Source organism: Portunus trituberculatus, chromosome 43 (genome assembly GCF_017591435.1).
Source record: "Portunus trituberculatus isolate SZX2019 chromosome 43, ASM1759143v1, whole genome shotgun sequence".
Taxonomy (NCBI): domain Eukaryota; kingdom Metazoa; phylum Arthropoda; class Malacostraca; order Decapoda; family Portunidae; genus Portunus; species Portunus trituberculatus.
The window spans coordinates 6,209,171-6,232,717 of record NC_059297.1 but is presented as its reverse complement, the minus strand read 5'-3'; the positions used below and the strand labels follow the sequence as shown (position 1 = coordinate 6,232,717).

The following is a 23,547-nucleotide window of genomic DNA, read 5'->3' as shown; positions in this document are numbered from 1 at the left end:
CTACTACTACTACTATTACTATCATTACTACCGTTAATGTAAAGGCAGCCATATTTTGTACAGAATATTCTACCTGTAGGTTTGATCTCTCTCTCTCTCTCTCTCTCTCTCTCTCTCTCTCTCTCTCTCTCTCTCTCTCTCTCTCTCTCTCTCTCTCTCTCTCTCTCTCTCTCTCTCTCTCTCTCTCTCTCTCTCTCTCTCTCTCTCTCTCTCTCTCTCTCTCTCTGGCTGACGTAGTTGATAGGTTTCGCTGTTCGGGCACCACATTTTTCGAGCGGTCAGTAATTAATAGCATGTTATTTGCCTTTCAGTCCGAGAAATACTTATTTTCTGAGTTAATAAGGTCATTTTCTTGGCTGAGAGAGAGAGAGAGAGAGAGAGAGAGAGAGAGAGAGAGAGAGAGAGAGAGAGAGAGAGAGATGCATCTTGGTTGGCTATCACTGCTTCAGATAACACTTCAACATAATACAGTAAAAAGAAATAAAGAAAGTTGTATGATACCTACTAATACATGTAATAAAAGATAAGTACTGATTGGGAGCTAAAGTTCACCATTTACTCTTCTATAAGGCATTCTACTCACTCTTTATATGCTACAACGACCTTTCCTTTCCTTTCCCAGCTGTCACTCATTCCTCCACACTTCCTTCAGCTCCGTCCACTATAATTCCTTCTTTTATCGCACATACTTCCCCATCAATTCTAGATCACCAGCAGAACGAGCAAAGTGATAGAGACCCCATGATCAATGAGGAACGAAAGAGCAAAGGTAAATAATTAAGGACTCATTCTGCGGAACAAAGGAAGTCTGTATCAATGAACGTGTACTCACTCTATAAGTGCTCTGGCTGCGACCGATGTGTGTGAGAGAGAGAATAAAGATCTAAAAATGCTATATTCTCAAAAGAAATAGCTTATATAAGGAGATTACTATTAATGCTGCTGCTGCTGTTGCTGCTGCTGCTGCTGCTACTACTACAACAACAACAACAACTACTACTACTATTACTACTATTACTACTACTACTACTACTACTACTACTACTACTACTACTACTACTACTACTACTACTACTACTACTACTACTACTACTACTACTACTACTACTACTACTACTACTACTGCTACTATTATTACTACTACTATTACTACCAACAACAACAACAACTACTACTACTACTACTACTACTACTACTACTACTACTACTACTACTACTACTACTACTACTACTACTACTGCTACTACTACTACCTACAATGGTACTTACGACAATTAAAGGTGACATTTTCTTCGTTTGATTTAGGTGAACATTAGTCACACTCGAAAATCTATCACAGTGCACTGCTAATGAAAGGAGAGGAAAAGGGTGCAGTTTTGATGGAGCAGTTTAGCAAAATGACTCACGGTGTGCATGTCTTTGTTTTCTAACGTCCATAAATTAAAAAGTGAACATTAAACTTTAGCGATAAAATTCCGCCTTAGAATAACTGATAAAGAAATAGACACCAATTTTTCTTTAAGTACACATTGATCTATTGAGAGAAAAGAGCGTAAAAGCACAGACTGAAATAATCACCTTTTAAAATACACGAATATACGAACAAAAGTGAAGCACAGATCGGAAAATGAAACAAAAACTGAAACTAAGACATGTAGACTAAAACAAAAGACCTAAAAGAGAAAGATGAATAAATAACCCAACATATCTGCGTCAAGAGAACAAGTAAATATATAAGTAAAGCAAAAAAGAATTAAACTTAAGGAGAAGTCATATTAGTTAATGAGCCATGCGATATTTCTATTATACCCTCTCTCTCTCTCTCTCTCTCTCTCTCTCTCTCTCTCTCTCTCTCTCTCTCTCTCTCTCTCTCTCTCTCTCTCTCTCTCTCTCTCTCTCTCTCTCTCTCTCTCTCTCCTACTTGCAATCCTATACTCTTCTCTCATCACTTCCCGCAGACTCACCGACAACCTGCATGCGAACAGTGAGGCGAGAGGCGGGTGAGTGCCAACTTGACACCTGTAGCTGCCTTCGTCGCGCTTCTGAACGTACCGGATCCTGAGGCGCCAGTTGTGAGGCGGCTCGTAACTGAGGGCAAACCTGCGGGCAGAAAGAATGTGAGGGAGTGAGGATAGGAGTGAAAAAAGTAAAAGAGAGGAGGAAGGAAGAGTGGAAGAAAAAATGGGAAGGTAACGACGGTGACTGAGTGAGTGTGAGAAGTACAGGTGAAGGGAGGAAAGGGTAAGAAAGTCACTAATGATTGAGAATGAGATTGAGCGAATTAAATAAAGGTAGGTATGAATACAAGAGTGATTGTGTGAATAAGCAAGTGTGTGACGGATAGAAATGTGATTGATTTAGCTGACGAGGGTAGGAGAGAGAGAGAGAGAGAGAGAGAGAGAGAGAGAGAGAGAGAGAGAGAGAGAGAGAGAGAGAGAGAGAGAGAGAGAGAGAGAGAGAGAGAGAGAGAGAGAGAGAGAGAGAGAGAGAGAGAGAGAGATAATGTGTGTGTGTGTGTGTGTGTGTGTGTGTGTGTGTGTGTGTGTGTGTGTGTGTGTGTGTGTGTGTGTGTGTGTGTGTGTGTGTGTGTGTGTGTGTGTGACTATCCTCTTTTCGACAGTTTAAGTCAGAGCTTCAGGTTATATAGGTCTTTTTCTCCTCTTCCTCTTCTTCTTTTTCTTTCTCCCCCTCCTCCTTTTCCTCCTCCTCCTCCTCCTCCTCCTCCTCCTCCTCCTCCTCCTCCTCCTCCTCCTCCTCCTCCAGTATGACGTTCGTAATGCACCATATTGGCACCTGCACAAGTTATATACATTCTGGCTTTGAAATAGTTCATGAATCAATCCATCATTCTCTCTCTCTCTCTCTCTCTCTCTCTCTCTCTCTCTCTCTCTCTCTCTCTCTCTCTCTCTCTCTCTCTCTCTCTATCTATCTATCTATCTATCTATCTATCTATCTATCTATCTATTTATCTCACCTGTCGTCATTGTGATATGTCTGGAAGTCGAATGTGATCAGCTGTATTTCGTCGCCTCTCTTCCGGTACCAAGACACCTGTAGAGTGGATATGAAAGTAAATCACTAAGTAAACACCAGTAAGAGTGTCACTATTGTACGTCACCTGCACCATTCTAATCACAAACGTCATTTTTTTCCTTATTTTTTTCTCTTTCAATCATCATCATCATTGCCATCGTCATCATTACATTAACGTTTATAATTATTTATTTTTTATGTTGGTTTTGCTTTCCTCCTAATCCTAAACACATATAATACAAAAGAAAGAATTCAGGCCAGTCTCAAATTTAGCTCTGATCCGTAAAACAAAGGGTCATCAGTCACAAAAATGTGCGTCTTTCAGGGATTATAAAATGTGCAACTGAAGGTAATAATCAAAAGTCAGACAATACTAATAATAGAATGTTCATAAAGCTTAGAAAAAAAAAGAAACCAGATATATAAATAGAAAAAAAGAAAAGTAAAACTCTAAATCTCACTGAGGAACATGTTCTAAAACACCTCTGTAATATTTTAGTATTTTGGTACTGAGCGGGTTTTCCCTATTCATCTCCTTTAATTAATCTTCTGTGCCCTTTGCTATACTACTAAACACACATTGAAAAGGAAAACTCTAGCAATCAAACGAGTCTCAAAGTAGTTCTTACCTGTAAAAATAAAACATTAGTGTTTCATTTGAATCTATTGCATCGTAACAGCTTCCGAGTCTTTATGAGGGAGTAAGAACACCAACACTTATATATCATAAAGAAGAATTCACTCAGTCAAACGAATCTCAAAGTAGTTCTGATCCGCAAAAACCGTCATAGGTGTCTCATTTGAATCCACTACTTCGTAACAGCTTCCGAGTCTTTTATGAGGGAGTAAGAACGCCAACAATTATATATAAAAAAGAACTCAATCAATCAAACGAGTCTCAAAGTAGTTCTGATCTGCAAAAAACCGTCATTGGTGTCTCATTTGAATCCATTGCTTTTGACAGTTTCCAAGTCTTTATGAGCAAGTAAGAACACCAACACTTATAAATGATTGCCTCGCCACTATTCTGATCTTCGCTCTTTTAGTAATCGCCTTGTAATAGAATCGTATCCTGCTCGATGCTGGGCCTCGGTGACAGTCGCGGCATTTACTGGAGATTTATCGTGGTCGTTAGACAGGATCTGGCATCAGTGACTCGATTTTTCTTCTCCGATTCCAAACTATCCCATAATGAGGTCCATCTTTCTTTCTTACCCCTCTGCCCTCAGCTCTCCTTGTGGTCGTGTCGCTGCTGCCTCTTGCTATCTTCCTCCTTCTTACGTCTTTCTTTTCGTCACAAGAAAAGAAAAAGGGTTCATGCAAGGAAAATATCTGAAAATTAGACTATTATTCTTCTTTTTTTAATTAAATGGCAAAGTATGGAGAGTTTTATCTCTTCCTCAAGTTATCTTATTTTTATTTAGTTTTTTTTTCAGTATCGATGATTACTCTACCTCCCGTGCTGTGAATAAAAGTAATCGAACTACTCTTTCTCGTAATGTCATTTGAATGTCGAGAGTGGCTACGTGTGTGTGTGTGTGTGTGTGTGTGTGTGTGTGTGTGTGTGTGTGTGTGTGTGTGTGTGTGTGTGTGTGTGTGTGTGTGTGTGTGTGTGTGTGTGTGTGTGTGTGTGTGTGTGTGTGTGTGTGTGTGTGTGTGTGTGTGTGTGATCAATTTTCATCGCGTTCACTTTCCTAACTAAATTATAGCCGAAGTCAGAAATCGAGTAACGCATCGCACTCATTTTCGCTGTGTTTGCCTGTTTCCCTCAAGTATGAATCCTCTGATCCGTGACTCTATCAACTTCCAGGGTTTGTAAGGAGGCTGTCACCAGATGGGAAGACTTGAGAGTAAAAGGAAAAGCAAGCGACTACAGGAATGAGTTAAGTGTAGCACGTTATTCGAGTCTCCCTTCACTGCTGCTGTCATGTTGATGTCAGACGAAAGATACACACACGTCGTCCTTCAAAATAAATGATGTAGCGCCCTTTTATATCTTGAAAGTTTTGTAGCCTGGATTTTTTATGGTCTGCTAATGGTCATTGATATTTCTATTCCCGATATTATATTAGTCAAGTACAATTGTTATTCCAAAGATAAATTATGTAGCAATGTGAGGACTCCACGATAAAGAAGCTCTATGAGACATTACTACACGTTCCTTTCTTGACCCCTTCAATACCATGACACGTCTTCATATTCATTCTGTTTACTATCTGGTGATTTTATACAGCTTCAGAAACTTATGTTGGGGATTGAAATAGTGAAGACTCTGGTCATTAATCTTCTGACCTCCATATAACCTTCCTAATGTAAATAAAATTGTCTAATCACACTCAAAACCTAAGGTAAAAATGCGTCCCAGTAATGAAGAAGATAAGGAATGACTCTACTGATTACTCTACAACGCTTGTTTTGTCAACTCAAGCCAATTCTAATGAACAGATCAAAATACATACATTAAACGATTTCATTAAGTCTGATTAGGATTATTATCACTCTACAACACTTATTTGAACTGATTTAAATTAACATTAACCAAAGGCAATTCTTATAAACAAAAAGAAGAATATAGACAATCTAATTACAGCAGTCAAAATGCTATCACTCTACAGTTCAACGCTTGTCTAATTAACCAAAGACAATTCTAATGAGTAAAATCTGAAATGCGGACGATTTAATCACTGAGATTCTACAGCAATTGGAATGTTGAGATTGGCATTCCTGCAATACTTCTGGTGAAAGGACAGTGGTTGAATGACCTGAGGGACGAGGAACTATTGAAAGAAGCAAGAGCAAGGAGCCTCACCGATTGGTCCTGCAGGTCGGCCACGCGGCAGTGAAGGTACGCAGTGGAGCCCCGCTGGACTGACATATTTACGGCGCCCTGCTGGTGAAGGAAGTGCGGCTGGTGCTCCCCGCCCGCCTGCCTCACGTTCACTGCGGATATTAACACACATTTATTAGTACCTTAAAACTTTCATTGCAATTCTCGGCCTGTCATATCCAAACCTCTGTAGAAAAAATACTGGTATAATATTAGAATAAAATTAACGCCTCCATCTAAGAATTACATTACGGTAAGTTAGGTTGGGTTTAGATTCATTCAATTCATTATTTTCGTCATTGGTCCTTTGATTGTGTACGTCATTGTGTAGAGTCGGCGTCTGGAAATCAGTAGGTTACAGATATTTCTAAAAAACGTAAAAATTATTTCCGTGGATACACAGATGAAGAGAATACAAGGAGCCAATTTTTCTCATATCAGAGCTACAGAGATGTTAGAATATTGTGATGCAAAGGAATAATCGACTAAAAATAATGTTAAAGGTAATTATGGAATACGTACCTGTTAAAGGGCTAAAATTCTGTAGCGTGTCCAACATACATTTTTATTTAACAAATGCAGAGCAACCCGTATAAATTCAGTGGCGCCATACCTATGCAAAATTAATGTCAAAATAAGAAAATATACGAAAAACGAGACCATTAAACAAACATTAATGAGTAAAATAAGACAACATTAATGAGTAAAATAAGACAACAAAGTAAAACAGGCAGCAGTGACATAAACAAAGTAAAATAAGACATAAACAATAAGATAAGATAAAATAAGACATAAACAATAAGACATAAACAATAAGATAAGATAAAATAAGACATAAACAAAGTAAAATAAGACAACAAAGTAAAACAGGCAGCAGTGACATAAACATTGCCATCTTAACGTTCTGATGAGGATACTCGAGGTTTCAAACGAACACAAGTTAAATAAATAATTCTTGGAAGGTGCTGTTGCTATTGGATATGGTGATACCATCAGTCGCCACCACACACACACCCTCCCATGTAGGACAGAAATTGTGAGCACCATTTTTTTCTGACCCAAAGAATAAGTTCATTATATTTTGGCAAACACTATACACTAACAATCTGCTAAACGATAGTAGTAGTAGTAGTAGTAGTAGTAGTAGTAGTAGTAGTAGTAGTAGTAGTAGTAGTAGTAGTAGTAGTAGTAGTAGTAACAACATCAGCAATAATGATGATAATAGTAATAATAGTAATAAAGGTAATAATGATAATGATAATAATAATAATGATAATAATAATAATAATAATAATAATAATAATAATAATAATAATAATAATAATAATAATAGTATTAATAATAATGATGATGATAATAATAATAATAATAATAATAATAATAATAATAATAATAATAATAATAATAATGATAATAAGAGATCACAGACACACACACACACACACACACACACACACACACACACACACACACACACACACACACCTTCCCATCCCATCCGTTCACCCCGCGGGACAGAGAAGAAGCTAGACCGGCAGCGACCGCACGGTCCGATTCGGCGGCTCGTCTTCAGCTAATGGAAATCTTAATGACAGAGCTCTGGGTAGTGGCTGAGGCGGCCCAGCGAGAGTGGTGGCGGCGTCACGAACAAGAGGATTCCACGATTTAATTTCCTCAGTTAGTCATTGCTCGAATTAAGTTGATTATGAGACAGATTTCGTGAGATATGGTACGTGCAGTGGCGAGGATTCTTTGACTGCTGCTGTAGTCACTTGAGAGTTGGTGGCTTAATTTACTTGTTACGATCTCTGGCCAATGATATTTACCTGTTAAAATCCCTTGAGTTAACATGTCACTTTAGCTTAACCACTTCAATACTGGGACATATTTTTGCCTTAAGATTTGTATACAATTAGACTATTTTATTGATATTAGTAAGGGTCTATGGAGGTCAGAAGATTAATGGGCGGTCTCCTCTATTTTGATCCCAACATGAGTTTCTGAAGCTGTATAAAATCACCAAACAGTGAGCAGAATAAATATGGAAACGCGTCATGGTACTGAAGGGGTTAAGATAAGGGTTGGAGGATTGCTTCACCAAGTAGTTTAGGGAAAAAATAAAACGACTGCAATCTTAAACTCGCATTAGAAAATTGTCAATTGAAACACTTTATAGTAACAAAAAAACTGAAACCATAGAAAATAAAAGAACAAACTGTAGAAAGAAAACGTCGTAGTAGTTGTATTCAAGTAAATATAAATAGATGGAAAAAAAATCTTTAAAATATCCAGTAGAGAGAAGAGCAAAAAACAAAATAGTATAAAAAAAAATATGTAAAATATATTATCAAAAAATTAACAAAAGAAACATGAAACAAAATAAAAAGAAAAGACATGAATTAGCACTCTAGTAAAATAAATAGGAGAAAAAGTGAAAAGAAATGAATCAGCAGTCGAAGCAATCAGAGCAAAACAACAATAAAAGAATAACCTTTGGCCTCTCTCCTGCACCCTCCACTCAATGTTCTCTTTGGCGCTGTGTTCCCCCCACGCTAGGCAGCCACACCGCCACCTGATGAAGACCTCGTCAAGGCAGTGAGGTGCAATGCGTACCTGAGAGAGAGAGAGAGAGAGAGAGAGAGAGAGAGAGAGAGAGAGAGAGAGAGAGAGAGAGATTCACCTCGGTCGTCTGCTGGTTACCCAGCCAGTCTTCCCCATTACGGAGCGAGCTCAGAGCTCATAGACCGATCTTCGGGTAGGACTGAGACCACATAACACACTCCACACACCAGGAAAGCGAGGCCACAACCCCTCGAGTTACATCCCGTACCTATTTACTGCTTGGTGAACAGGGGCCACACATTAAGAGACTTGCCCATTTGCCTCGCCGCTTACCGGGATTCGAACCTGGCCCTCTCGATTGTGAGTCGAACCTGCTAACCACTACACTACGCGGTGAGAGAGAGAGAGAGAGAGAGAGAGAGAGAGAGAGAGAGAGAGAGAGATTCACAGAAGTTTCTCGTTGAAAATCTCTCTCTATCTCTATCTCTCTCTCTCTCTCTCTCTCTCTATATATATATATATATATATATATATATATATATATATATATATATATATATATATATATATATATATATATATATATATATATATATATATATATATATATATATATATATATATATATATATATATATATATATATATATATATATATATATATATCTCGCTAGTCGTCAGTGTTGCCTCGATTGAGAGAGAGAGAGAGAGAGAGAGAGAGAGAGAGAGAGAGAGAGAGAGAGAGAGAATGTAATCTTTCGTAGCTTCCTTGCTATATATCCATTCCTTTCCTGCCCTCTCGTCTCTCTCTTGCTCTTGCCTACTGTTCTAGCGGGAACACACCAAGATATAAGGCGAGGCTCTGCTCAGTCACACCCGTTACAATCATATCTTCTTTCACGTCATTCCCTGTCTCGTTAACCTGCCCTTTCTAGTTTGTTGCGCTTTCTGTCTCTCTTCTCTTCTCTCTCTCTCTCTCTCTCTCTCTCTCTCTCTCTCTCTCTCTCTCTCTCTCTCTCTGACTCTACCTTAGCTTCATAACGTCCTAATGAGCATAGAGAACAACGCGAACAACCCCATAAGTCTAGTATGAAATTACCACTCCGCTGTTTTATTTTCATTTAATTATTCAATGTTTTTTTTTTTTCATATACATAAATCTCAGGCTCACCGTTCCCAGCTTTGTACCCCAGGCTATGTTTGCTTCAGCTGGTGAACCTCCATTTCTTCTCTTCTTTTCTCCATGCTCCCTCACATGCTCCTCTCCACTTCCTCGCCCTCATCCACATCATCCTCCTCTTCTTCCTCCTGCTTCTCCTTCTCGACTGGATTGATGCGTGGGTTGGGGGTAGAGAGAAGCCTTCCACTATGCCGTCGTTTCTCTCATGCCATTAATTAGTGTTGAGCTATGAAATCAAGCAGCCTAGCAAGGGCTCTGTTGCTGCTTGTATGCCTTTGTATTTCTTTGTAATCCTCCATCACTCCCTCCCTCTCGAGATTCGTATTCTCAAACACTTCAGCATCTCATATTAAATACGTTCAATACCTTTGCTGAAAGTTTTTAGGGTTTTCAAGGACGTTCGTATGCGTTTAGTAGTAGTTTAAGAAGGATTATGTATCTTTAAGTGAAAAGAAACCCCGAGAAAACCCGAATAATCTTCTGTTTACTTTTGAAATAACTATGGCAATTAGCTATAGTGGTAGGTAATAGGGTTTTGCAAGAATGTATACATGTGATCTTTCAAGGAGGATTTTGTCTCATCAATGAAAAATGAAATTGAGCAATACTCGAAAACTCATCTCTGTCATGTTTGAAAATAGTCGCGATGAGAGATCGAAGCTTTTCAGAATACTAGGAATACATATATAATCACTTTGTCTAGACATCGTGCTGATAACACGTGTCCTGCGCTCTGTCCTGCAGCCACCTCTGTGTGGAGTTTTTGTACGCCCATCAGGTTTAGGCATTAGCTAAATAAAGTTAGGATTCCCACTGCCCCGTGTTTTTAGATTTGCCTCTTCACTGTCCTCTCCTTAGCGGCAACAGAAGGTGTCTGTTGCCAGATCGTCAGATTGTCTTTCCTCTCTCACCTACGGAGGATCCGCCTCAGTGAGCGTGCTTTTGGGGTGAATTAACACCGTCCGGCCCCCTTAGAGTGGTTTGGCAGGACAATCTGACATTAGGTAACTCCTCCCTGACCACCTCCCACTTGTGTCCCGCTCCCCTCCTGTAGGAGGGGTGTACCCCCCTCCATGCCTGACGGACCTTCCTGCCCTCCCCGTAAGGGGAGGAGGACACTGATCGACGACCCCCGACTGCCAGACTGTCTATTGACCCCTCTAAAGCGACGTATGTGACTCTACATTCCAAGACGAACACCCGCCTGTCTACTGTTAATTCTTTTATAATAAAGAAGGTCATTGACTGTAATATAGGAAATGTTGCTAATGTTAAAAACTTGCTAGTGGTGATTTACTTGTTCAGACAGTTAACGTAAGTCAAGTCAAATCATTGTTGAAGCTCCGGTTCATTCATGACATCGAGATCGAGGCTTCGATTCCAGTGTCCATGAACTCGTGTCGGGGAGTCGCTTCCCACCGCGATTTTGTGGATATGGAACCGACCGAGATCGTCGATTGCATGACTGATCAGGATGTCATTGAGGCTCGGAAAATTACTAAAATGGTTGACGGTACAAGAAGGAGCACAGCATCAGTCATTCTCACCTTCAGTGCTGCTAAGTTGCCAGAGAGGATTCATGTAGGGTACGAGTCGGTTCCCGTTCGTCCCTACATTCCGAATCCTCTCCGTTGTTTCAAGTGCCAGCTTTATGGTCACCATGGTAACGCTTGTCGGTCTTCCCACGCTTACTGCGGTAGATGCGCAGGAGAGGGCCACTCTGTGGACCAGTGCACATCCTTGGTAGAGAAGTGCCGTAATTGTGAAGGTGCTCACTCCACTTTTTCACGCGATTGTCCCGCGTGGAAAGTGGAGAAAGAGGTCTGCACGGTTAAGGCTACTGAAGGATCTCTTACTATGAAGCAAGGATGCGAGTGAAGCAGACGCAGGCCGCGCCTGCTTCAAACGTCTCCTACGCTTCAACAGTAAGGGCTCCACCTAAGATGTGTACTGTTGCCATACAGACTGACCTCAGCGACCTGCTGCCTGCTCCATCTACCACCACTGATTCCCTTCAACTTCCTCATCATCTGCCTCATCTACTACTACTACTACTACTACTACTACTACTACTAAAACCTCTACTCCTATAACTTCCTCTGCTCCATACCTGTCTGCTATTTCTCGTACTCCCAGTAAGGGTGAGAAGACAGACAAGTCTAATAAATTAAATTTAACAAAACTTGAACGTCAACGCCCTTCTCATGTCGTCGCCGCTCCCGCGCCGTCGAGAAGGAGTTCACACGCTCGCTCCCTCTCGACGAGCTCCGGGGAGTTAACAATTGATGAATCGATGGATGTCACCATTAGTAAGGGCCGGGAGAGGTCCCCCGGCAGCGCCTCTGAGCGCAAAAGGACTAAGAAAACGGCCGCCACCACAACTCTTAAGCCATAATGTTCAAGGTGTTACAGTGGAATTGCAGAAGTATTCGGAATAAAGATCCATATTTGTCACTTTTAGTGAACATACACAGGCCGTCCGTTATTTGTCTACAGAGACGAGACTACAGGATCAGCCTGATCCTGCAGTGCTAAAACACTACCATCCGTATAGAAGATATGAGGGACACGGCGTTGCCATATACATACACAAAACACTGACACAAACAGAAGTGACGTTGAATACACCTCTGGAAGCGGTCGCGTGCAGGGTGAGATTCAACGACACGTATCTGGCTATCTGTTCCTCTACTTGCCTCCCAATACCTCCATTGTTGATGATGACATTACATCTCTTATTAGCCAGCTTCCGGGCAACAGGCTAGTTGTTGGCGACTTTAACGCCCATCATCAACAATGGGGAAGTGAGAGGTCAAGTGTACGTGGGGAGCAGATAGTAAACATTTTATTACAGACAAACCTCTGTCTTCTGAACGATGGAAGTGCGACTCGTGTAGATGATCGGACTGGTAACGCGTCTGCCATTGATCTGTCGTTGCTCTCGCCAGGTATACTCCTGACTTCTCCTGGGAAGTCATCGACGACTCCACGGAAGTGACCATCTGCCCATCTGCATCTCTTATGCACGCGACATCCCGCCCACCCCCGCCCTCCCAAGTTTAACTTCAAGAGAGCAGACTGGGCAACCTTCCGTGGGGTTGCCGACGTGGATATATCTGGCGAGGACATTGACACGATGGTCAGCAACGCAACACAATCCATATTACACGCCGCTGAGGCTTGTATTCCGAAGACTTCTGCAGTTTACACTAAGCATGGAGTCTCATGGTGGACAACGGATTGCCGACAAGCACTTCGTGAGCGCAATAGACGATACAGGTACTTCAGCCAGCAGCCCAGTCAAGCAAATTTCATAGCCTATAAAAAGGCAAGGGCTCAGGCAAGGAAAGTCATCCGTAATGCAAAGAAAGACTCATTCAGACAATTCATATCATCTGTTAACCGCACCACTCCTCTCTCCAAAGTATGGCAAACAATAAATATTAAATAACAGAAAACCATATATTCCTATCACTACCCTTAAAATAAATGATATATAATTGATAACAAAACAGAAATAGCAAATGCCATAGCCCACCAATTCCATCAGGCCAGCAGCACAACTTATTATGACCCTACCTTCCTTCCAAGGAAGGAGGCTGCAGAACTCACTGTCCCAAACTTTGCCACAGGAGGCGTAAACTCAGACTACAACACAGAGTTTACGTTGGATGAACTCCTCTTTGCCCTGAAATCCTGTAAAGGCTCCAGTCCTGGTCCAGACAATATTTCATATATCATGTTACAAAATCTCGGCCACCACTCCCTTTCAAAATTATTAACGCTCTACAATAGAATATGGACCACCTACACTTTCCCTCAGTCTTGGCACTTCGCCCACACCATCCCAATCCCCAAAAAGACTGGACGCCTTACGGACCCCAGTGCGTTTCGTCCTATTGCGCTCACGAGCTGTCTATGTAAGGTCATGGAACGTATGGTAAAGCGAATGCTACTTTTGTTTTAGAAGCGAAGGGTCTGTTAGATGATCAGCAGTCTGGTTTTCGGAAGTACCGAAGCACGATGGATCACCTAACACACCTGGAGCATTGCATTTCAGAGGCATCTGCCAAAAAAGAATTCATAATAGGGGTGTTTTTAGATATTCACAAAGCCTTCGACATGACATGGCGACGGCATCCTCATTAACTCTACGCTCACTTTCGGGGCGGATTCAGAATGCTCTTGATTCCGTCCAGCATTGGGCCTCTCTATCGGGATTTAAATTTTCCGTTGCTAAGTGTATCGGTGTTGTTTTCACTAGACGTAACGTACCTGATTTGCAATTAACTCTTTAAGGCCAACTGATACCGTTTCAAAATTCAGTCAAGTTCTTGGATCTGCATTTTGACAGCAGACTCAATTGGAAGACTCATGTTAATGAATTGCTCATTCGTTGTCGTAAAAGATCAATGTCCTCAAATACCTTTCTGGTACTTCATGGGAGCAGACAGAAAATCTTTATTAATGGTGTACAAGTCCTTAGTTCGTTCTCATTTAGACTATGGCTCACCGGTGTATGGGTCTGCGTCGGAACCAACACTGAGGAGATTGGATGTACTGCAGAATGAATGTGTGCGAATGTGTCTTGGAGCCCTGCGCTGCACTCGTGTGGCGCGGATGGAGGTTGAGGCCAATATACCACCCTACATTCGTCGCGACGCCCTGCTTTTATCTCATGGGATAAAACAGCCCGGAAAGCTCCCTCGGTAACACAGCAAACAAGATTATATGGCAGCACCACCACCTCCACAATGCAGCTTGTCGTCCAGTCGCGACGCGTCTGAACGCTCTGCCAGCAAACGGGCGTGAGACTGGACGACACAGACCACCTGGTGCTACCACCCTTCCCCATGGAAACTTCCCACCACCACCTTCAACATCAACTGGCTTCAGGGAAGAAGGCTGTTACCGAGGTGGAGCTCCACCAACACTTCCGAGCCCTCGTCGCTGGCCTCCCTCCATCCCTACATCTCTACACAGACGGCTCCAAGACAGGTGAATGTGTGGGTGCAAGTGTGTGGTCGTGTGAATGTGCCCTCAGGTTCCGACTGCCTACCCATACATCGGTGTTTTCTGCTGAAATTTTTGCTATTGACAAAGCCATAGATTATGCTTTAAATTCAATTCATAATTCAATTGTCATTTTTCGGACTCTATGTCAGCCCTTCAGGCAATAGAGTCCGGCCGCACGGATACAAATGAAATCCAGGGCAACATCATTAATAAGCTGAATTCATGTCATAAATCCTTCTCACTGGTTTGGGTGCCTGGACATTCCAGTATACGCGGGAATGAACAGGCTGACATGCTAGCTCGGTCTGCTGCAGAGCTCGAGGGAGCGTGGAACCTCCGTCGGGATCTGCAGTCATGTCTCTCAGTTGTTAAATCATCAGCAAAACTCCTGTGGCAGAGTCACTGGGACAACCTCCACCTCCACACCACCAAACCCATCCTGGGCGAGTGGGCCTCCTCCAATCGCCCCACAAGGCGAGAGGAGGTGGTCCTCGCACGCCTCAGGATGGGCTGCACCCTCCCCACCCACATGCTCCCCTACATCGCCAACACCTTTCCACCACAGTGTTCCAGCTGTAATGTCACCCTATCTGTCGAGCACATCCTGCTTCACTGTGTGCGTTATCGTGAGGAAAGGCGGCCCTTGGCGGCGTATTGCCGGGGTCGCGGCCTCCCGCTAACTCAAACCACCCTTCTGGGTGACGAACATCCGGATGTGGTCGATAGACTGATGATTTATCTGACTGAGACCAATTTAATCAGAGAGTTGTGATTTATGTGTATATTATGTTATTTATTCTCCACTCTGTAAATATATATATATATATATATATATATATATATATATATATATATATATATATATATATATATATATATATATATATGTATGTAAATAAAAGTATGAAAGCGTGTATGATTCCAATTTTGCGTGATCTAATGTGAATGTTTTCCCTTCATGTATATATGCAATACGTAGTGATACTACGTAGCCATCCTGTGTGATTGTGAGTTATCCCTCCCTTCCCCATGCTCTGACAAAGGACAATAGTTTTGAGATAGGTATAGGATCCTTGTGTGAATGAAGCGTGCATGAGAATGTGTGTGGATATTTTATGTTAACATTAAAACAAATAAAAAAAAAAAAGGTTAAATTAAAATAACTATATAAATAAAATAAATAAATAAATAAACCAATAAAAAACTATATATATGTAAAATAAAATAAAAGACCTAATTTTAAAGAAATATGTCACAAAAAACAATAAAATAAAAAATGCCCTAATACCCAAGACAGGGTGATGGCAAAAAAAAAAAAAAAAAAACTCCACTTACTCGTACAATCACTCCCTTCCCTTCCTCACCCTCTCTACCTCACTCGTTGCACCACGGACCATATTCTGAAACACTTTAAAGCCTTTCTACTACTTTCAAACGGCTCTGCTTGAAGTTACACAGGGTTTTGAAGGATGTTTTGTTTTTAGTGAGGGATTAACAAGACTTCTTCAGCATGAACAGGAGAAACACCACAGAAAACCCGTGTAATCATTTCTCTGGCCTTTGAAAACAGTCGCGGCAAAAAAACAAAGTGTCTCTGAATACCGGCAGAATTGCAGAGTTCCAGTGTAGTATGCGCTACGCAAACACACATATCCTGTAATGGACAACTGTCATTCAGTGTTCAGTGACAGCTTTGTTCACGTGTCACCCTTTTTTTTCCGCTTCGTCATATCGATTTTTTTTTCTTTTCTTTCATTCTCTTTTTATTCGTTGAAGCAGACCAGTTGCTCTCATGCACACACACACACACACACACACACACACACACACACACACACACACACACACACACACACACACACACACACACACACACACACACATACACACACACACACACAAAGGAGAAAGAGAGAGAGAGAGAGAGAGAGAGATTCACAATAGTTTCTCGTTGAAAATCTCTCTCTCTCTCTCTCTCTCTCTCTCTCTCTCTCTCTCTCTCTCTCTCTCTCTCTCGCTAGTCGTCAGTGTTGCCTCGAAGCTGTGACACCAACTCGAGTCAATACCCTGATGAATAACTTTTGAGGATGGAGGCTTTGTTGTGGCTCTGGACGCGGGACGTACATTCATCAACAGCGACAAGTCTGATGTCCCGACGCTTGAATTTAGAAACACGAATCAATCTTGAATCGAAAACCCGTGGGAGAGAAGGGGAGAGTAATGGCCCGCTATGCTCTCCCGCTGCGACTATGTTCAAAGGTCACAGAGATTGTTAGCTGGGTACGTTACTACTGTTAGTAATGTAGAAATGTCGTTAATCTGTTGCTAGAATCATAAAAGCATCCTTAAATTTTTGTGTAACTTCAACTAGAGTCTTTTGTACGTGCGTTCCTACTGATATTGTAGAAATGTCGTTAATCTGTCGCTAGAACCATAAAAACTTCCTTGAAATCTCGTGAAGTTTCTACTGGTAATAATGTAAAAGTGTCGTTAATCTATTGCTATGGTCATAAGAAAAAAATCCTTGAAATCTCTTGTAACTTTAACTAGAGACTTTCGTGCGTAGGGGAAGTACCGGCAAATGTGTATGAGTTTTATTATTGACTTCTTGCTAGACTCCGAGGCTACAGAAGGGCTATAGTACGTACAACAACCGCGTATTGTGTAGAGTGTGAGTGTAGTGGCTTTGCTTGATTCCACACGCTGCAAACTTTAGAGGCATCCATCACAGGAAGAAAGAAATCACGAATCTAAAACTCAACCTGCCAGGGGACACATCCTTCAGCAGTCCAACACACACACACACACACACACACACACACACACACACACACACACACACACACACACACACACACGCACGCATTAAGGTCCATATTTTGAAACACTTTTGCGTCTCACCTCCATTTCTTTCATAAGACTCTGGTTGAAGCTACACAAGTTTTTAAGGAGTCTTTTTATGGTTCCAATAACAAATCAACAAGACTTCTACATTATCTAGAGGAGAAACAGTCTGGAGAACCCGGCTGTTCATCACTGTGACCTTTGAAAATTGTCGTGGTGAGAGAGCACAGTGTTTCAATACGGAACTAAATCATGAAGCATGACATAACATGCATACATACATACATACATACATACATATATACATACATGCTCCGTGAGAAGAAAACCAGAGGCGGCGTGTAGTGAGGGCGAACAAGAGTTTATTGGTGTGGGTTTCAGACACGTGTTTGTGTGTGGCGTAGTGGATAAGGTGGTGGTGGTGGGATCGGCCAGACGTCCACGCGTAAGTTTGAATCCCACCACATACCGCTTTGAAGCTATGCCATTTGTCGAGTGGTTTAAAGTTACCTACATGTCACCATGATACCCAGGTTCTAGGTGGTTACCCTTGGGTGGTGATATGGGTCCTAATATGGATACCACTATAAATAAAATTGCCTGAACCACTAATGGGCAGAAGCTTAACAGCGCTTCCCGTGTATAATCTTCAGGTATGCCTACAGGAGCTATAGGCCATAACATAAAAAAAAAATACAAACATGCTCCGTGAGAAGAAAACCAGAGGCGGATTGTGGTGAGGGGGAGCAAGAGACGTGTTTGCTCCATCTTTTCAGAAATAATCTTCTAATAAACTGATGAATTAAGACCGTATTTTCACAGAGCTTGTTGCATGCACCCTGATAATTCTCGTCACAGATAATGAAAGTGGATTATAAAGGTAGCGTGTGCTGCCTCCTATTCCTTCTTTCCTTCCTTCCTTGACCGACCCTTCTCATACAAACACTTCTACACCTGGGCGTTACATTTCACTTCTCTACCTGACGCTGATCGAAGGTGCATTTAAAATTTTTGCTTCAATATGTTACTTGATATTCAGCATTCGTTTTATTTTTTATTTATTTTTGTACTCCTTTTTCTTTTCTTCTTTTTTCATTCCTTTTCGTTGGTTTGTCTCCCTGTATGTGTGTCTCTATATCTTCTTTCTATATGTTTGTTTGCCTTTCCTTCTCTCTCTCTCTCTCTCTCTCTCTTTTTTTTTTTTTTTTTTTATTTAAACAAAAACTTAATACAAAGGAACATGTACCCAAAGGCGCACTGTCGTGTGCTACCTATTCTAAGGGTACTACAATCTATTTCTCTACAATATTTACAAGACTTAAAAATAGATAATATACAAGATGGTCAGCATGTAAATGGAGCACTATTCGTTTCACTTCACTAGCACTATTCACGCACTGCACTACACTGAGTGTCACGTCACAAAGAGTGTCAGAGGAGTTGGCAGTGTCTGTCTCCACTTATGTGCCATCAGTTTGACACTGTGAGTGTTCATCTCCTGGACGTGAGGTACCACGGCCGTGAACATGTTCTCTCTCTCTCTCTCTCTCTCTCTCTCTCTCTCTCTCTCTCTCTCTCTCTCTCTCTCTCTCTCTCTCTCAAAGAATGTAGTTTTTGACGAAATATGATAAGAAAAGGAGCCAAAATAATGATCTACTATCCTGGCACAGTCATAAGTCTGGCGTAACACAGTTGTCATGGTGCAGTGGTGACGTCCAAGTCTCTGTGGTACACTTCAGAACTCCTCAGATAGAGCTACATGTGTCCCTGACATTATCTTTACCCCACGTTTCTTCAACTTTTTCAACATATTATCATACATTATCAGAGAGAGAGAGAGAGAGAGAGAGAGAGAGAGAGTGTGTGTGTGTGTGTGTGTGTGTGCAGGGAGGCGGCGAGGTAAGGAGGCAATGTGTCTATTGACTGGAGCCATTGTTACTGGACACTTGAAGAAGAGGCTCATACACCCATTCTATACCCCGCTCCACCACCTCCTCAAGCACCCCTAAACCCTTCCACCCCACTCAGGCTTCTCCCCTAAAGCTGTGTGGCTGGAACTTACATAGTCTCTCCTTCACAGAAATGTTCCGTTCTCGTTCTCCTCAACAGCCCCGCATGCTGCTGCTCACTTCTCCTCACTGGATTGTACTCGTATTGTGCACTTCCTCATTGCCCTTCTTTTTCCGCATTCTTTTCATTCTTACACTTTCTACGAGATATGGACACGCCACCACACCCTAACCACGTTCCCAGGCGCCCTATGAGCCTCACCTCTCCTACGCTTCACCTGTGGAAACATATACTGTTCCCATTGTGTTTTCTACATCAGCTGTGCCTTATAATTCAGATGCCAAGGGATTATAAAGTAGATTAATCTGGCCATCTGCTTCCATTACGTTGTTTGTTCTCTTTCTTGCTTGATTTATCTCTGTTTCTTCTTCTTCTTCAAGCATAACCCAGGAAGACTCAAGAGTGAAAATAAATCATGATGAAAAAATTAAGAGTCTGCTAATGTACTATTCTCTCTCTCTCTCTCTCTCTCTCTCTCTCTCTCTCTCTCTCTCTCTCTCTCTCTCTCTCTCTCTCTCTCTCTCTCTCTCTCTCTCTCTCTCTCTCTCTCTCTCTACCTTTGTATTCATGTATGTATGTACGTATCTATCTATCTATATATCTATCTCTGTCTATCTATCTATCGCTCTTTCTCTCCCATAAAAGATAAAAAGTCCTAAAAAAAGAAGAGACAATCCTCGGTAGCCTATTCACTGACTTAATTGACCAATCTATTAGTCAGCAGCCACTTGAGACTCTATGTAAGTTCAGTGTTAATTACAATGAGTTATCTATGTACTGGCTTTGGTTTACGGAAGCTATCAGGTAATTTGTTGAGTAGTTAAGCTGAGATAACTTCTTTCATTAACGCAACGACATCTCTAGGGTGGGGGGCAGTGAGTGAGTGGGTCCCAGTGGCCTCATATGTATTAGCAGCAAGAGGGAAGGATAGAACAAAGTGAGAGGACGAGAGGATTACAGCCAGAAATTGCTTCAGTAATAGGAGTTTTATTTTTTTCTATATCATTTCACTTATTCTAATTCATTTATTTATTTTTTATTCATAGTGGTCTGTATAGATATGTAGTGTTTTAAACCACCGGTTACAGTTGTGGTAACCATAAACTAAGTGAAGACTGAATGAAATAAAACGAAAATTTGAGGAAAAAAACAAGAAAAGAAGAAGGTAACAGGAAAAGAATAATTAGAAAAGAAGAAAACAGGCTGTGGTGACACAGTGGTATAATGAAATGACCAATTAACACACCAGTCCTTGCAACGAATGAGTTTAATGAAGGGGTATAACTCTACTAAGGAGGATGGAAACTCAGGGATAGAGGACCTAGATTGAAGCACATGGACCAGTTTTTCCATCGATATCAAGAGGAAGATTGAAGTCAGCGTGGATGTGGGGAAAGAACCAGGTTGCGATATGAATAGGGGGCAGAAAAATGGTTTTGCTCTCGATGTAAAAGGAACGAATAAATAAATGAGGATAACAAGAAAGAAAATCAACTTGGATGTGGAGAAAGAACCAGATTGCCATACAAATAGCGGAGAGCAAAAAAAGTGGTTTTGCTCTCGATATAAAAGGAACGAATGAATAAAATGAGGATGATAAGAAAGAAGAGTTTTTATTGCCAGTGATAACAATAGAAACTAAATTGGAGTAAATGAGTGGATTGGAGAATAGTTTTGCTGTTATCATTGAAGAAACAAGTATGTAATTGTCGATGATGATAGAGAAAAGCGGTTTTCACATCAACATCAACAGGGAAAAAACTAAATTGAACTAAATAATGGAACGGGAAAGGAATTTTGCTGTTGATATAGAAGGAATAAGTAAATATATGGGTGATAACATAGATAAAAGACAAGAAAGGGTTTTGCTGTTGATATAGAAGGAACAAGTAAATATATATGGGTGATAACAAAGAACAGCGATTTTCACATCGATATGAAGTGGAAAAAAGAAAAAAAAAGATAAGTAAATACGGATGAGGTAAAAGAAGACCATTATCCTCAAGAGGGGAAACTAAATCAAAGTGGACAAGGATAGGACGGTGTCTTAGTTAATGGGAAAAGTGAATCAATCAATAAAGGGAAAAAGCTAAATAAACGTGAAAGGGAGAGAAAGAAGGTTTTTCCATTTATTTTAGTGGGAAATGTGACCGTGTGTGTGTGTGTGTGTGTGTGTGTGTGTGTGTGTGTGTGTGTGTGTGTGTGTGTGTGTGTGTGTGTGTGTGTGTGTGTGTGTGTTATGTAGATGCGGGTGATGAGGTGTGTGGTGTGATCTTCATATGAATAGCACTCGTGGCTGAATTGGCGGCAGATTTATTTATTTATTTATTTTTAAGATCCCGTGATTTTTGTGTTTAATGTGAGGAAAAATACTCGCTTTCTTTTTTTTCTCTTTTGTTGTTGTTGTTGTTCATGGGGAGGACTACATGCACTTTGTTTTGGGCGCTGTTGAGTTTTTGTGGACTAAATGTATTCTTGTCATATGTTAATGCACTGTGGAATTCTCGTGTGCTCCAAAACATTTCAATTCCACAGACCACAAAATGATGATGGAAAAACAAAAGCACTTCAGACCAAAAGAATAGATAAATAAAAGTAAAAAGATGTCATTATCACCACGTGCTATGAGAGAAATAAAACGCTTAATAAATAAAAACGTACGTATATGTGAAGTACCTCATTGCTTGTGCAGTAAGAAAGTATAAAGGAAAGTCTTCTTAACGATAACCACGTGCAAAGGTACAAGTATACGTGCGCACACCCACACCCACACACACACAAGAAAGATGGATACTCTCTCACACCACCTCTATTCCAGGTTACACCACTCAAGGCAAAGGGACAAGTAACGAGTTAATATCATCTATTTACTAAGGTGAGATTTTTTTGGTCTATGTTAACAATCTCTTTTAATCACTATACATACATTGATAAAGGATTCATTGCACACACACACACACACACACACACACACACACACACACACACACACACACACACAGAATAAGAGACAAAAGTTAAAGTAATATTTTCAACACTGCCTCCCATCCCTGCCACTGGGGGTCGCTTCAGCACTGCAGGGAGGGAGCCGCGGTCTGCCTGATACTGATACCGGGGCAGCACTAAGCCTGAGCACCGCCACATGCAAGGACAGCTGCGGGCGACACGCGGGGCTGAAACACACGTGAAAAAAACGAAAACTGCAAAATTAAACAACACATGGCCACCCAAAACCATCCTCCGGTAAACCATGGAAAAAAAATAACAAATCCTGGAATTATAAAGTAAATAGAGTAAGGGATACGAGAGTAAAATTGAATAAGGAGTGAAAATAGAGTAAATCCACCTCTGGCAAATATAGGTAAGCTTTGGAACTTCCTACCTGCTTCTGTATTTCCATCTGCCTTTGACTCGAACTGCTTCAAGAGGGAAGTTTGAAGACATTTATCATCATTTTTTTTTTCTTTCGATAACCCTCTTGACCGCACTCTTTAGGAACTGGCCTGGCACCTTTAGCGGGCCTTTCTTCGCACGCTTTTCATTGACATACGCCGGAGTCTTCTTTAATACTGAATAAATAAATAAACGAGTAAGCAAATGACAAGTAAAGAAAGGTAAGTATGCTAAACCACCTCGCCACTAACCCACGCTACGCCATGTTACTCCACGTCTCTCCACCACTCCACACCGCCCCCAGCCATTCCCCAATAACCTTTCAAATCTCCTCAGCCTTCAGTGACGCGCTTCGCCATCCTTCTCCGCCACACACACATACCCGCCGTCGACCTTAATCCCGCCTTCCTAATCCCTCAGTAAGCTTCCATTTCGCTCCCTTCGCCACCAATCCCTCCCTTAGACATAGACAGATAGATAGATGGGCTCATTCAATACAGGCTCACTTAACGTACAAAATATATACCAACCACATTAATTATTGGTATAGGTTTGCTTAATTCAGACATACCGAAAGAAATATGATGAGAAAAATGTATATAAGGACTGTATTCTCTGACAT

The 23,547-nt window shown here is 41.2% G+C and overlaps 1 protein-coding gene across 1 annotated transcript in view; it reads right to left on the bottom strand.

Annotated features, from left to right (window-relative positions):
- Positions 1–23,547, bottom strand: part of LOC123518122 (basement membrane-specific heparan sulfate proteoglycan core protein-like) — a 56,626-nt gene that overhangs the window by 10,188 nt on the left and 22,891 nt on the right. Inside the window, 4 exon segments of the mRNA XM_045278753.1 lie at positions 1,965–1,988; positions 1,991–2,100; positions 2,975–3,051; positions 5,843–5,973. Of these exon segments, the coding sequence (XP_045134688.1) occupies positions 1,965–1,988; positions 1,991–2,100; positions 2,975–3,051; positions 5,843–5,973 (342 nt within the window).